Source organism: Triticum dicoccoides, chromosome 1A (genome assembly GCF_002162155.2).
Source record: "Triticum dicoccoides isolate Atlit2015 ecotype Zavitan chromosome 1A, WEW_v2.0, whole genome shotgun sequence".
Taxonomy (NCBI): Eukaryota; Viridiplantae; Streptophyta; class Magnoliopsida; order Poales; family Poaceae; genus Triticum; species Triticum dicoccoides.
In genome coordinates, this window is record NC_041380.1 from 459,513,115 (window position 1) to 459,528,240 (window position 15,126).

General features: G+C 50.2%; 1 protein-coding gene across 1 annotated transcript; it reads right to left on the minus strand.

Annotated features, from left to right (window-relative positions):
- Positions 1-208: 208 nt before the first annotated feature.
- On the minus strand, positions 209-14,846 carry LOC119278836 (pyrophosphate-energized vacuolar membrane proton pump-like). The gene is made up of 4 exons (XM_037560176.1): positions 14,390-14,846; positions 1,641-2,595; positions 1,461-1,547; positions 209-1,370 (listed from the first exon to the last, which is right to left on the minus strand). Exons 1-4 carry the CDS (start codon positions 14,664-14,666, stop codon positions 368-370), a joined length of 2,322 nt encoding a protein of 773 aa, XP_037416073.1. The 5' UTR covers positions 14,667-14,846; the 3' UTR covers positions 209-367.
- Between the last annotated feature and the right edge of the window lie 280 nt (positions 14,847-15,126).

Below are 15,126 nucleotides of genomic sequence, written 5' to 3' on the forward strand. Positions count from 1 at the left end.
GAATACACTCGTTACAGTCATTGTTTATATATAAACGGTGATTCGTCATTGGCCCACTATAGAGCTCCGTATTCTATTTGTATGGCACTTCGTTGACTGGCCCAATAGACTGCATGGCATCTAGCGAAGCATGGTCATTGCCACGTCCTCTCTCTGGCTTGTGGGTCCCATGCGAAATAAACAAATATCCTCTCTAGGCCAACCAAGCTAACCACTTCGAGACAATTCATTTAGCAAAAAAAAAAAAAGCAATAATGTCACAACATTTTTCGGGGTTGACCTAAGTCTCTAATATTCCATATCAATCCTATCATGATATTCTCAGACCAGACATTCATGTATGTATATCCCTGCTGCAATGTGTGAATCATTTGATTATGAGGCCTCCATGAGCCGCGAAGAATGGCGCGAAGACCAGCGACTCGACGGCCATGAGCTTGATGAGGATGTTGAGCGACGGCCCGGACGTATCCTTGAGCGGGTCCCCGATGGTGTCACCGATCACGGCGGCCTTGTGCGCCTCCGAACCCTTGGGACCCAGGGACTTGGCGTGCTCCGACGCACCGGCCTCGATGTACTTCTTGGCGTTGTCCCAGGCTCCCCCGCTGTTGGAAGCAGATATGGCCACCTGCACGCCGGACACGAGCGCGCCGGCGAGCAGGCCGGCGAGCGTGTGGACGCCGAAGAATGTGCCGACGACGAGGGGTGCCAGCAGCACCAGCGCCCCCGGGGGCATCATCTCCCTCAGCGACGCGTCCGTCGAGATCCTCACGCAGCTGGCGTAGTCCGGCGTCGCGCGCCCCTCCATCAGCCCCGGGATGGTGCTGAACTGCCGCCGCACCTCCTCCACCATCTTCAGCGCCGCGCTGCCCACGCTCTTCATCGTCATCGCCGAGAACCAGTAGGGGAGCATCCCGCCGGCGAGCATCCCCGCGAACACCTTGGGGCTCAGCACGTTGATCACCGTGACGCCCGCGCGGCTCACGAACGCGCCGAACAGCGCCAGCGACACCAGCGCCGCCGAGCCGATGGCGAACCCCTTGCCGATGGCCGCGGTGGTGTTGCCCGCGGCGTCGAGGGCGTCCGTCCGCTGCCGGATCCTGCGGCTCATGCCGGCCATCTCCGCGATGCCTCCGGCGTTGTCGCTGATCGGGCCGTACGCGTCGATGGCCAGCCCGGTGGCCACGGTGCTGAGCATCCCGAGCGCGGCGATGGCGATGCCGTAGATCGATGCCAGGGTGAAGCTGACGTAGATTGACAAGGCGATGGCTAACACGGGCACGATGACGGATTTGTAGCCGAGCGCCAGCCCGAAGATGACGTTGGTCGCCGCGCCGGTCCTGCAAGAGTCGGCCACGTCCCGAACAGGGCTGCGCAACCCACAAAGTTTCCGAATGAGCACAAACTATCTCACTGCGACAAACGAAATGGATTAACAAACGGATAGTAGAATTAATTACCTGTAAGCATTACTGGTGAAGTACTCTGTGGTGAAGCCGATGGCAAGACCTGCCCATAACCCAATGGCGACGCAGAAGAACACATGCCTGCCATTGCCAACGCCGGCCATTAGTTACCTTAACTTGATCCACCAGTGGCAAAAAATGCATGTACGGGGAGACTCGGCGGCGAGGGCTTACCAGTTCTTGACCTGTTTCTGCTCCCCGAAATCGAACATGGTGAACTTGGCAGGGAGTGCGGCGAAGGTGACGACGAGGGCCGCCACGGTCATCAGCGCGGTGGAGATGATGAGCTGAAGCTTCAGCGCTGGCGCGACCCCGCGGACGGTCTTGACCTTGAAGAAATCGGTGGCGAAGAGCGTGGTGACCAGGCAGACCACAAGCCCCGCCGAGCTTATCAGCAGGGGGTAGCACACCGCCGCAAAGTCGTGGTCGGCGCCGAACGACGAGATCGACGCCACGAACAGCGCCGCGCAGGTGGACTCGGCGTAGGACCCGAACAGGTCGGAGCCCATCCCGGCGATGTCCCCGACGTTGTCGCCCACATTGTCCGCGATCACCGCGGGGTTCCTCGGGTCGTCCTCGGGGATGTTCCGCTCCACCTTCCCGACGAGGTCGGCGCCGACGTCCGCCGCCTTGGTGTAGATGCCGCCGCCGACCCTCCCGAACAGCGCCATGGACGAGCCGCCGAGCCCGTAGCCGGTGATGGACTCGTACAGGCCCTCCCAGTCGTCGTGGTAGTAGAGCCCAAAGAGCTTGATGGCGACGTAGAGCACCAGGAGGCCCAGGGACGACAGGAGGAACCCCATGACGGCGCCCGACCGGAACGCCGTGGCGAAGGCCGCGCCGATGCCGCGGCGCGCCTCCAGTGTGGTTCTCGCGTTGGCGAACGTGGCAATCCGCATGCCGAGGAAGCCCGACACGACGGAGGTGACGGCGCCCAGGAGGAAGGCCATGGTGGTGAACACCGCGTTGGCCAGCGCCGGCTTGCACGTCTTGCCCTTGGTGTACTGGCACGGCTGGCTGGCGGTGCTGAACCGGTGCACGGACCCAAGGAAGAGGAAGATGACCACGGCGAAGATCACCGTGAAGGCCGCCAGGTACTTGTACTGGGTGAAAAGGAACGAGTTTGCTCCTGCAATATTTGACACGTTACCACTCGAATTGTTGTCAAGAGTATGCACGGACCAATGACGAATTTCAAATGGAAACTTTGCTGGTTACACTTGTTTGAAAAAAATTCCTACTAGTTTCAGTGAGTGTGATGTATGATCAATTACTCCCACAATGTAGGACATGTACAAACAGTACAAACACGTTCTTCGATTTTCAACACCTAACACAACAATTTGGGTAACAACAGTAACAATTGGTTGCAGTAGTAACGATCAAATTGAGTAATTTTTCTGATTCAATTGTTTCTCCACCTCCAAAGAAATCTGGTTACACCCGAGAAAACTTCCATATTTATCGAAATGGCATCTATACGCCAAACTTGTTCAAAGTTTTGCCTGGTCTTCCCTCTACACCAAAGTAATGGTAGACCTACGGGCATCTTCAACGGCAACCCACAAAATCCTTCCGCATTCGTCCACGGGCAGGGGGATCAGTCCACAGACATAGATGCGGGAGGCAGCCATCCAATGCTAGCCGCATATATTTTCACAACAACTCAAACAAGCGGACGAAATTCGTTCAAACAAGTGCAGATTTCATATAAACACGGCCTGATTCTATATAAACATGCAGAATTTCATTACAAATACATGAAAGCGGTCCTAGACAGGCTAATCTAAATGATCGCTGGCATCCAGTCCCCGTCTCCGGCCATGAACCAAGAGAACTAAAGCTTCGCCTTTTTCAGCTCTGCCACCGTGACCTCCACATCTGGAGCCCCGAGAACTGAAGTTGCCCGCCTCCACGTCGCCGCCAAACGTCTAATCGGCCTAAAATGTTGAGCCCACAAAGCTTGGCATCGACGGGAGAGGAGCGATGGCCTTCCTGGGACACGAGCGGCGGCGACCTACCTTGCACTATCCTTGCTGTCGACGGTACCGCGGACGTGACGGCTTCTTTGTGGTCGTGGCGGCGGGGCGCGGCCTCCTCGTCGTCGGTGTCGCCGAACAACGCCTCGCCCGTGTCGTCCTCGTGCTCCTTGCCGGCGGCCGCTACCTCCGTCACCCGCTGCCGATACCACCATTGGGCGAGGCGGATCTCGTGGGCGGAGCGGTAGGACTCGAGCAGCGCCTCTCGCTCCTCCAGGTCCGCGCCCGGTGCGACTTAATCCTCCGCCTGCAGGTGCTCCTGGAGGAGGTTGTGGTTGTAATTGGCGTCGGCCTACGTCTCCCGGAACTGCTCCTCCCGCACCATGTCCATATAATGGGCACGGGCCTCGCTGATGGTCATGTTGCAATGCACCGGCGAGAGAGGAGAGGAGGAGGATGGTGCTGCGGAGGAAGAGGAGGGTGCCGCGGAGGAAGAGGATGGAGGCGTTGGGTCGTCGTCGGAGGCGTCCTCCATTTGCACCAGTTGGCAGCAATGGCGGTCATGGCCTTCTTCTGCTACGGCATCAGCCCGTCCAAGAGAGCTTTGGTCGTGGAGGGATCCATGACGGGGGAATGGTGTGGAGAGGATGAGTGTGGCTATGGCCGGGGCACCGGGGCAACGGTTTATATAGCACCGGTGGGCGGCGGACGATCGGAAGGGTGGCGCCAGATGAGATGCATCGGCAACCGCGTGCCATCAATGCGGGCGGCAGACAGACGAACGGGCGGCCGTCGTGTCGTTTGAACGCGCGGCAGTCACCTACACCGGGAAGCGGTGCAGACGGCGCTCTCTCGGCCGGCGCGCCGCTTCAATGCCAGCGCCAGTGAGCAGTCGCGTCCGCTCTGGACGGGCATGAATATGGGCGCTGACCAAAAATGCGCGGGAGGGGTAAGGGTTTTTTATGGGTCAGGGCGGTCAGAAACGGGCTTGGGAGCGGTCCGGACTCCCACAAATCTCCCCCACTTTTGTCTCGGGTTTGCGGGAGGAATCGCGTCCGGACCGCCCCGCAGATCTGAAGGAAATATGCCCTAGAGGCAATAATAAAGTTATTATTTATTTCCTTATATCATCATAAATGTTTATTATTCATGCTAGAATTGTATTAACCGGAAACATAATACATGTGTGAATACATAGACAAACAAAGTGTCACTAGTATGCCTCTACTTGACTAGCTCGTTAATCAAAGATGGTTATGTTTCCTAACCATGAACAAGGAGTTGTTATTTGATTAACGGAATCACATCATTAGGTGAATGATCTGATTGACATGACCCATTCCATTAGCTTAGCACCCGATCGTTTAGTATGTTGCTATTGCTTTCTTCATGACTTATACATGTTCCTATGACTATGAGATTATGCAACTCCCGTTTGCCAGAGGAACACTTTGTGTGCTACCAAACGTCACAACGTAAATGGGTGATTATAAAGGTGCTCTACAGGTGTCTCCAAAGGTACATGTTGGGTTGGCGTATTTCGAGATTAGGATTTGTCACTCCGATTGTCGGAGAGGTATCTCTGGGCCCTCTCGGTAATGCACATCACATAAGCCTTGCAAGCATTGCAACTAATGAGTTAGTTGCGAGATGATGTATTACGGAACGAGTAAAGAGACTTGCCGGTAACGAGATTGAACTAGGTATTGAGATACTGACGATCGAATCTCGGGCAAGTAACATACCGATGACAAAGGGAACAACGTATGTTGTTATGCGGTCTGACCGATAAAGATCTTCGTAGAATATGTAGGAGCCAATATGAGCATTCAGGTTCCGCTATTGGTTATTGACCGGAGACGTGTCTCGGTCATGTCTACATTGTTCTCGAACCCGTAGGGTCCGCACGCTTAAGGTTTCGATGACAGTTATATTATGAGTTTATGAGTTTTGATGTACCGAAGTTAGTTCGGAGTCCCGGATGTGATCACGGACATGACGAGGAGTCTTGAAATGGTCGAGACATAAAGATTGATATATTGGACGGCTATATTCGGACACCGAAAGTGTTCTGGGTGATTTCGGAGAAAACCGGAGAGCCGGAGGGTTAATGGAACCCTACCGGGAGAAGTAATGGGCCTTATGGGCTTTAGTGGAGAGAGAGAGGGGCAGCCAGGGTGGGCCGCGCGCCTCCTCCCCCCTTGGTCCGAATTGGACTAGGAGAGGGGGGGCGGCGTCCCCCTTTCCCTCTCCCTCCCACTTCCTTCCCCCTCCTAGTAGGAGTCCTACTCCTACTAGGAGGAGGAGGACTCCTTGGCGCGCGCCTATAGGGCCGGCCGGCCTCCTCCCCTTGCTCCTTTATATACGGGGGCAGGGGGCACCCCTAGATACACAAGTTGATCCACGTGATCATACTCTTACCCGTGTGCGGTGCCCCCTTCCACCATAGTCCTCGATAATATTGTAGCGGTGCTTAGGCGAAGCCCTGCGACGGTAGTGCATCAAGATCGTCACCACGCCGTCGTGCTGACGGAACTCTTCCCCGACACTTTGCTGGATCGGAGTCCGGGGATCGTCATCGAGCCGAACGTGTGCTAGAACTCGGAGGTGCCATAGTTTCGGTGCTTGATCGGTCGGGCCGTGAAGACGTACGACTACATCAACCAAACGCTTCCATTGTCGATCTACAAGGGTACGTAGATCACACTCTCCCCTCTCGTTGCTATGCATCACCATGATCTTGCGTGTGCGTAGGATTTTTTTTGAAATTACTACGTTCCCCAACAGTGGCATCCGAGCCTAGGTTTATATGTTGATGTTATATGCATGAGTACAACACAAGTGAATTGTGGGCGATATAAGTCATACTGCTTACCAGCATGTCATACTTTGGTTCGGTGGTATTGTTGGACGAAGCGGCCCGGACCGACATTACGCGTACGCTTACGTGAGACCGGTTCTCCCGACGTGCTTTGCACATAGGTGGCTTGCGGGTGACAGTTTCTCCAACTTTAGTTGAACCGAGTGTGGCTACGCCCGGTCCTTGCGAAGGTTAAAACAACACCAACTTGACAAACTATCGTTGTGGTTTTGATGCGTAGGTAAGATTGGTTCTTGCTTAAGCCCGTAGCAGCCACGTAAAACTTGCAACAACAAAGTAGAGGACGTCCAACTTGTTTTTGCAGGGCATGTTGTGATGTGATATGGTCAAGACATGATGCTAAATTTTATTGTATGAGATGATCATGTTTTGTAACCGAGTTATCGGCAACTGGCAGGAGCCATATGGTTGTCGTTTTATTGTATGCAATGCAATCGCGCTGTAATGCTTTACTTTATCACTAAGCGGTAGCGATAGTCGTGGAAGCATAAGATTGGCGAGACGACAACGATGCTACGATGGAGATCAAGGTGTCACGCCGGTGACGATGGTGATCACGACGGTGCTTCGAAGATGGAGATCACAAGCACAAGATGATGATGGCCATATCATATCACTTATATTGATTGCATGTGATGTTTATCTTTTATGCATCTTATCTTGCTTTGATTGACGGTAGCATTATAAGATGATCTCTCGCTACTTATCAAGAAGTGTTCTCCCTGAGTATGCACCGTTGCGAAAGTTCTTCGTGCTGAGACACCACGTGATGATCGGGTGTGATAGGCTCTACGTTCAAATACAACGGGTGCAAAACAGTTGCACACGCGAAATACTCAGGTTATATTTGACGAGCCAAGCATATACAGATATGGCCTCGGAACACGGAGACCAAAAGGTCGAGCGTGAATCATATAGTAGATATGATCAACATAGTGATGTTCACCAATGAAACTACTCCATCTCACGTGATGATCGGACATGGTTTGGTTGATTTGGATCACGTAATCACTTAGAGGATTAGAGGGATGTCTATCTAAGTGGGAGTTCTTTAAGTACATTAATTGAACCTAAATTTATCATGAAACTTAGCACCTGATAGTATCTTGCTTGTTTATGCTTGATTGTAGATAGATGGCTCGTGCTGTTGTTCCGTTGAATTTTAATGCGTTCCTTGAGAAAGCAAAGTTGAAAGATGATGGTAGCAATTACACGGACTGGGTCCGTAACTTGAGGATTATCCTCATTGCTGCACAGAAGAATTACGTCCTGAAAGCACCGCTGGGTGCCAGGCCTGCTGCTGGAGCAACACCAGATGTTATGAACGTCTGGCAGAGCAAAGCTGATGACTACTCGATAGTTCAGTGTGCCATGCTTTACGGCTTAGAATCGGGACTTCAACGACGTTTTGAACGTCATGGAGCATATGAGATGTTCCAGGAGTTGAAGTTAATATTTCAAGCAAATGCCCGGATTGAGAGATATAAAGTCTCCAATAAGTTCTATAGCTGCAAGATGGAGGAGAACAGTTCTGTCAGTGAGCATATACTCAAAATGTCTGGGTATAATAATCACTTGATTCAATTGGGAGTTAATCTTCCAAATGATTGCGTCATTGACAGAATTCTCCAATCACTGCCACCAAGCTACAAGAGCTTTGTGATGAACTATAATATGCAAGGGATGAATAAGACTATTCCCGAGCTCTTCGCAATGCTGAAAGCTGCGGAGGTAGAAATCAAGAAGGAGCATCAAGTGTTGATGGTCAACAAGACCACTAGTTTCAAGAAAAAGGGCAAAGGGAAGAAGAAGGGGAACTTCAAAAAGAATGGCAAGCAAGTTGCTACTCAAGAGAAGAAACCCAAACCTGGACCTAAGCCTGAAACTGAGTGCTTCTACTACAAGCAGACTGGTCACTGGAAGCGGAACTGCCCCAAGTATTTGGCGGATAAGAAGGATGGCAAGGTGAACAAAGGTATATGTGATATACATGTTATTGATGTGTACCTTACTAATGCTCGCAGTAGCACCTGGGTATTTGATACTGGTTCTGTTGCTAATATTTGCAACTCGAAACAGGGACTACGGATTAAGCGAAGTTTGGCTAAGGACGAGCTGACGATGCGCGTGGGAAACGGTTCCAAAGTCGATGTGATCGCAGTCGGCACGCTACCTCTACATCTACCTTCGGGATTAATATTAGACCTAAATAATTGTTATTTGGTGCCAGCGTTAAGCATGAACATTATATCTGGATCTTGTTTGATGCGAGACGGTTATTTATTTAAATCTGAGAATAATGGTTATTCTATTTATATGAGTAATATCTTTTATGGTCATGCACCCTTAAAGAGTGGTCTATTTTTATTGAATCTCGATAGTAGTGACACACATATTCATGGTGTTGAAACCAAAAGATGCAGAGTTGATAATGATAGTGCAACTTATTTGTGGCACTGTCGTTTAGGTCATATCGGTGTAAAGCGCATGAAGAAACTCCATACTGATGGACTTTTGGAACCACTTGATTATGAATCACTTGGTACTTGCGAACCGTGCCTCATGGGCAAGATGACTAAAACACCGTTCTCCGGTACTATGGAGAGAGCAACAGATTTGTTGGAAATCATACATACAGATGTATGTGGTCCGATGAATATTGAGGCTCGTCGCGGATATCGTTATTTTCTCACCTTCACAGATGACTTAAGCAGATATGGGTATATCTACTTAATGAAACACAAGTCTGAAACATTTGAAAAGTTCAAAGAATTTCAGAGTGAAGTAGAAAATCATCGTAACAAGAAAATAAAATTCCTACGATATGATCGTGGAGGAGAATATTTGAGTAACGAGTTTGGTGTACATTTGAAAAATTGTGGAATAGTTTCGCAACTCACGCCACCCGGAACACCACAGCGTAATGATGTGTCCGAACGTCGTAATCGTACTTTACTAGATATGGTGCGATCTATGATGTCTCTTACTGATTTACCACTATCGTTTTGGGGATACGCTCTAGAGACGACCGCATTCACGTTAAATAGGGCACCATCAAAATCCGTTGAGACGACGCCTTATGAACTGTGGTTTGGCAAGAAACCAAAGTTGTCGTTTTTGAAAGTTTGGGGCTGCGATGCTTATGTGAAAAAGCTTCAACCTGATAAGCTCGAACCCAAATCAGAGAAATGTGTCTTCATAGAATACCCAAAGGAGACTGTTGGGTACACCTTCTATCACAGATCCGAAGGCAAGACATTCGTTGCTAAGAATGGATCCTTTCTAGAGAAGGAGTTTCTCTTGAAATAAGTGAGTGGGAGGAAAGTAGAACTTGACGAGGTAACTGTACCTGCTCCCTTATTGGAAAGTAGTGCATCACAGAAAACTGTTTCAGTGACACCTACACCAGTTAGTGAGGAAGCTAATGATGATGATCATGAAACTTCAGAACAAGATACTACTGAACCTCGTAGATCAACCAGAGTGAGATCCGTGCCAGAGTGGTACGGTAATCCTATTCTGGAAGTCATGCTACTAGATCATGATGAACCTACGAACTATGAAGAAGCGATGGTGAGCCCAGATTCCGCAAAATGGCTTGAAGCCATGAAATCTGAGATGGGATCCATGTATGAGAACAAAGTATGGACTTTGGTTGACTTGCCCGATGATCGGCAAGCAATTGAGAATAAATGGATCTTCAAGAAGAAGACTGACGTTGACGGTAATATTACTGTCTACAAAGCTCAACTTGTCGCAAAAGGTTTTCGGCAAGTTCAAGGGATTGACTACGATGAGACCTTCTCACCCGTAGCGATGCTTAAGTCTGTCCGAATCATGTTAGCAATTGCCGCATTTTATGATTATGAAATTTGGCAGATGGATGTCAAAACTACATTCCTGAATGGATTTCTGAAAGAAGAGTTGTATATGATGCAACCAGAAGGTTTTGTCGATCCAAAGGGAGCTAACAAAGTGTGCAAGCTCCAGCGATCCATTTATGGACTGGTGCAAGCCTCTCGGAGTTGGAATAAACGCTTTGATAGTGTGATCAAAGCATTTGGTTTTATACAGACTTTTGGAGAAGCCTGTATTTACAAGAAAGTGAGTGGGAGCTCTGTAGCATTTCTGATATTATATGTGGATGACATATTACTAATTGGAAATGATATAGAATTTCTGGATAGCATAAAGAGATACTTGAATAAGAGTTTTTCAATGAAAGACCTCGGTGAAGCTGCTTACATATTAGGCATTAAGATCTATAGAGATAGATCAAGACGCTTAATTGGACTTTCACAAAGCACATACCTTGACAAAGTTTTGAAGAAGTTCAAAATGGATCAAGCAAAGAAAGGGTTCTTGCCTGTGTTACAAGGTGTGAAGTTGAGTAAGACTCAATGCCCGACCACTGCAGAAGATAGAGAGAAAATGAAAGATGTTTCCTGTGCTTCAGCCATAGGCTCTATCATGTATGCAATGCTGTGTACCAGACCTGATGTGTGCCTTGCCATAAGTCTAGCAGGGAGGTACCAAAGTGATCCAGGAGTGGATCACTGGACAGCGGTCAAGAATATCCTGAAATACCTGAAAAGGACTAAGGATATGTTTCTCATATATGGAGGTGATAAAGAGCTCATCGTAAAAGGTTACGTTGATGCAAGCTTTGACACTGATCCGGACGATTCTAAATCGCAAACCGGATACGTGTTTACATTAAACGGTGGAGCTGTCAGTTGGTGCAGTTCTAAACAAAGCGTTGTAGCGGGATCTACATGTGAAGAGGAGTACATAGCTGCTTCGGAAGCAGCAAATGAAGGAGTCTGGATGAAGGAGTTCATACCCGATCTAGGTGTCATACCTAGTGCATCAGGTCCAATGAAAATCTTTTGTGACAACACTGGTACAATTGCCTTGGCAAAGGAACCCTACCGGGAGAAGTAATGGGCCTTATGGGCTTTAGTGGAGAGAGAGGGGGGCAGCCAGGGTGGGCCGCGCGCCTCCTCCCCCCCCTTGGTCCGAATTGGACTAGGAGAGGGGGGGGGGGCGGCGCCCCCCTTTCCCTCTCCCTCCCACTTCCTTCCCCCTCCTAGTAGGAGTCCTACTCCTACTAGGAGGAGGACTCCTCCTTGGCGCGCGCCTATAGGGCCGGCCGGCCTCCTCCCCTTGCTCCTTTATATACGGGGTCAGAGGGCACCCCTAGATACACAAGTTGATCCACGTGATCATACTCTTACCCGTGTGCGGTGCCCCCTTCCACCATAGTCCTCGATAATATTGTAGCGGTGCTTAGGCGAAGCCCTGCGATGGTAGTGCATCAAGATCGTCACCACGCCGTCGTGCTGACGGAACTCTTCCCCGACACTTTGCTGGATCGAAGTCCGGGGATCGTCATCGAGCCGAACGTGTGCTAGAACTCGGAGGTGCCGTAGTTTCGGTGCTTGATCGGTCGGGCCGTGAAGACGTACGACTACATCAACCAAACGCTTCCGTTGTCGATCTACAAGGGTACATAGATCACACTCTCCCCTCTCGTTGCTATGCATCACCATGATCTTGCGTGTGCGTAGGAAATTTTTTGAAATTACTACGTTCCCCAACAAGATCGATACAGCCTCGCATTGAATGGCTTCCGCGGTCGAGACAGTTGGATCCAAAAGGTTGCGGGAGGTTTACGGGTCAGTGTTGAAGATGCCTAAGTAGAACTATTTACGGGTTTAGCATTAATATTGGACATAGGGGAAGGAGGTGCCCATGCAGTGAAATTCAGAGGAATTGGGGGAGGTGCCCATCCATTAAAACTTTTGTAGCCTGCCCGTAGATGTAGGATTACCGCTCTACACCTACCCATCAACTCCAGCACCAGCGACTGTGCACACGCACCAGTCAAGCATCCGCCTTGCGTTCCCAACTCGGGTTCGAGTACATGTTTTATCTCTTTCGTCCAAATGGAAAAGATAACGCTCCTACGGGGCTCTAAGATCTTCTGCTGGTAGATACATCAAATCCGCCCCCTCAAATGTATCCGCAGACAGTCATCTGTCACACCTTAAATTTCTCATTCCACAAGCAGATATCTTAAATATGAATCCTTTCATACAATCACATACAACATAAAACCTAATCTAAATCTACGGCAGTGCCATGGCCATGCCCGGCTGAGCCTCTTGGATTGAAGGTGCACTAGCTGACGAGGTAGAGTAGGACATGGGTCACGACTAGCTTACGGGACTTGAGGCGACGCCTTCTCTCATGCCCTACTCTTCTTGGTCGGAGCCCATGGCCACGACGCCGCCAGTTAATGTGAGGTCCATGATAGATCCATCATGGTCGAAGCCTGACACGTCCACCACAACTGGTTGGGACGCGAGGGGTTGCCGATCACTCGTAGAGGCGTCGGGGCGTGCGACTCCGCCTTGCTGACCTCTGCCGTGGCTACACGTGCCCTCTGTCTCGCACGACGGGCACACCACGCCATAGCCTCCCCACCAGACAAGCCATAGGTGCGGGTGTTTACCTCCGACTCGGGGTGGCAATGAAGGAGTTGCACCTCCGCCACGGCGTTGGGGTGTCAGACGGACCGCACGGCCTCCGGTGAGCTAGATGTGACCCACCTAGCGCCCGATCCAAGCGCCATTTGAGCGGATGCAATGGATTCCCGCCAAATCGAGTCCGACCGGTGTCTCGCGGTCTCCTTTAGTGAGCGGATGCAATGGATTCCCGCCAAACGGACGTCCATCTCCTCCTCGAGACCATGTGGGACGAGGTCCCAGTCCACAGATTGAGTGGCTGAGGACTGAGATCCGCTGCCCACCATGCCGGAGATCGTCGAAAGAGAGTTGGGGGCGGAGTGAAGTGGAGTTGAATGGAGTAAAGTGGCTAGGGCTTGGTCCGGGGAGCGGATGTGGGGTTGGGGTGAGCTAGCATGTGCCGAGTCTGACGTGACAGACGCACCTGGGCCTCCCCTTATCCATCCCAGATTTAGGCTGAATATGAAATGTGCTGATTAGTTCGGATGTATGGGGTTGGTTTGAGAACCCTCTTTGGGTCGGGTTTTTTTTTTCTTTCCTTTTTTGACTAATCATTTACCGTCCTGGTGGGGTTGTTTGGAGAATCTGGTTGTAGATGCTCTAGAACTTGCTTCATTAAGTTTATGCTGAACCAGCAATAAGAACAGGTCTTGAGGCTATTGCAAAGTCGATCAAGTTAATCAAAGAAATAGAACCATACTTCCTAGTTAAGTAAACAGAATGGGATAAAGAAAAGTTGTAACAATATGGCGTCTCCGGCGGCCCGTCGAACACGTGCCAGGTTAGGTGCCACCACTACTTGGTCAAATCTTTGGCAGAGCATCTTTTCGTGAACGAGGAGCAAGTCACAGATCAAGCATATTTAATTTTCCAATGGCCTGGATTTCCTCATAGTTGACTTGTGGCGTATAAATTATGTCAGCAGCAAGGTGTTTGAGCTGATCATCTGCTGTTGGTCAATGGTTTTGACAGTGCATCTTTACTTAACATCAGGATAAAGTGCTTCCTCTATTTCGGAGCAAGTTCCACATCCAACACGTCTGTAAAGAACTCTGGATGAGGAGATTGTGCAGTTAATTGCGTTCGATTAGAGTTGAACATGACCCGTTTACAAAGTCCAGATCATGAATTTCTCAAAAACGTAAATGCGTCGAATCTGACAAAGACAAATTCTCTGAACTCTAGCATGCTACACCACCGTGCCGAAATTAAAGATGATTTTTTACGAGAGTGACTAATTAGTTTACACGAGAGAAATATCCTTTTATATAGTTATTATTAAACATATTGGTCTGCATATATGTCTTCGTGAAAGATCAAATGTTACTACTAATTCGTACAAAATTGGATAAACAAAATTAATCCCTAGCGGCAGTAGTGAGTAGTGACCCATAAATAAGGGCTAAATCTTTCGCAAAAATAAATAAATAAGGGCTAAACAAACAACACCAACCAAGAAAAGCGTTTGAATTTGAAACCCGCTATTGAAGGAGCCCGCAGGAGAAACTCAAGATAAGCACGAACGGAACTCACCGACTGAAATGGCGTTCTGGATCTCCGCGCACCTGGCCACGGCCGCCGGGCCGTCGCCTCCATCCTCCTCGTCGTCGCTCTCGCCGCCTCCACCGCCGCCGATACCGGCGTCCTCCTCGTCCTCCGTCCGGAACACTGGCCGCCCGTGTACGCCGTTGCCGGCCGGCGCGTAGGCGGACACCTTCACCTTGGCGACGAGGAACCACTGCCAGAGCGCGAAGGCAATGCCGACCACGGCGCACGCCGGGATGACCGCGTCGGCCACGGAGAAGCCCATCGCGCGCGCCCCTGGAACCAGCGGAAAAGCAAGAGTATAGAAGGGGGAGAGAGAGGGGCTTGAAATTTGAAGTTGTGGAGGATTTTGTGAGCGTGGCAACCGGGAAGGCTGGCGAGATCGAGGGCAACTGCCTTCCTCCTCCGATGGAGTAGGCGGTATTAAGCAACGGGGTCAGCGTTGAGTATGGTGCGCTGTATGTACGGTTAGCTTAGCAGGGGGGTAACATAGGCTGCTTCGTCGACAGGGCATGTGGTGGGTGATAAACTGATAATCTTCAACCCTCGAATAGAAACGACAGAAATAGTCAAAATTGTTGGTGTAGTGCATACCTAAGGTGGAACAAACATTAGGCCATCTCTACCTCTCTAGTGTGAGCCCAAGGCGGTTCGTATGGGGCTTGGAATCGGTTCAATACGGTAGCTGGAGCCAGCCGATTCCAAGTGAGACAAAGGAACTTGTT

Bases quoted from the DNA above. Each gene is read 5' to 3' on its own strand.
- LOC119278836 (XM_037560176.1), bottom strand. From the start codon at position 14,666: ATGGGCTTCTCCGTGGCCGACGCGGTCATCCCGGCGTGCGCCGTGGTC. The intron at 1,548-1,640 runs GTAAGCCCTCGC...TGGCAATGGCAG, and splicing joins CAGAAACAGGTCAAGAACTG to GCATGTGTTCTTCTGCGTCG. The intron at 1,371-1,460 runs GTAATTAATTCT...TGGGTTGCGCAG, and splicing joins TTCACCAGTAATGCTTACAG to CCCTGTTCGGGACGTGGCCG.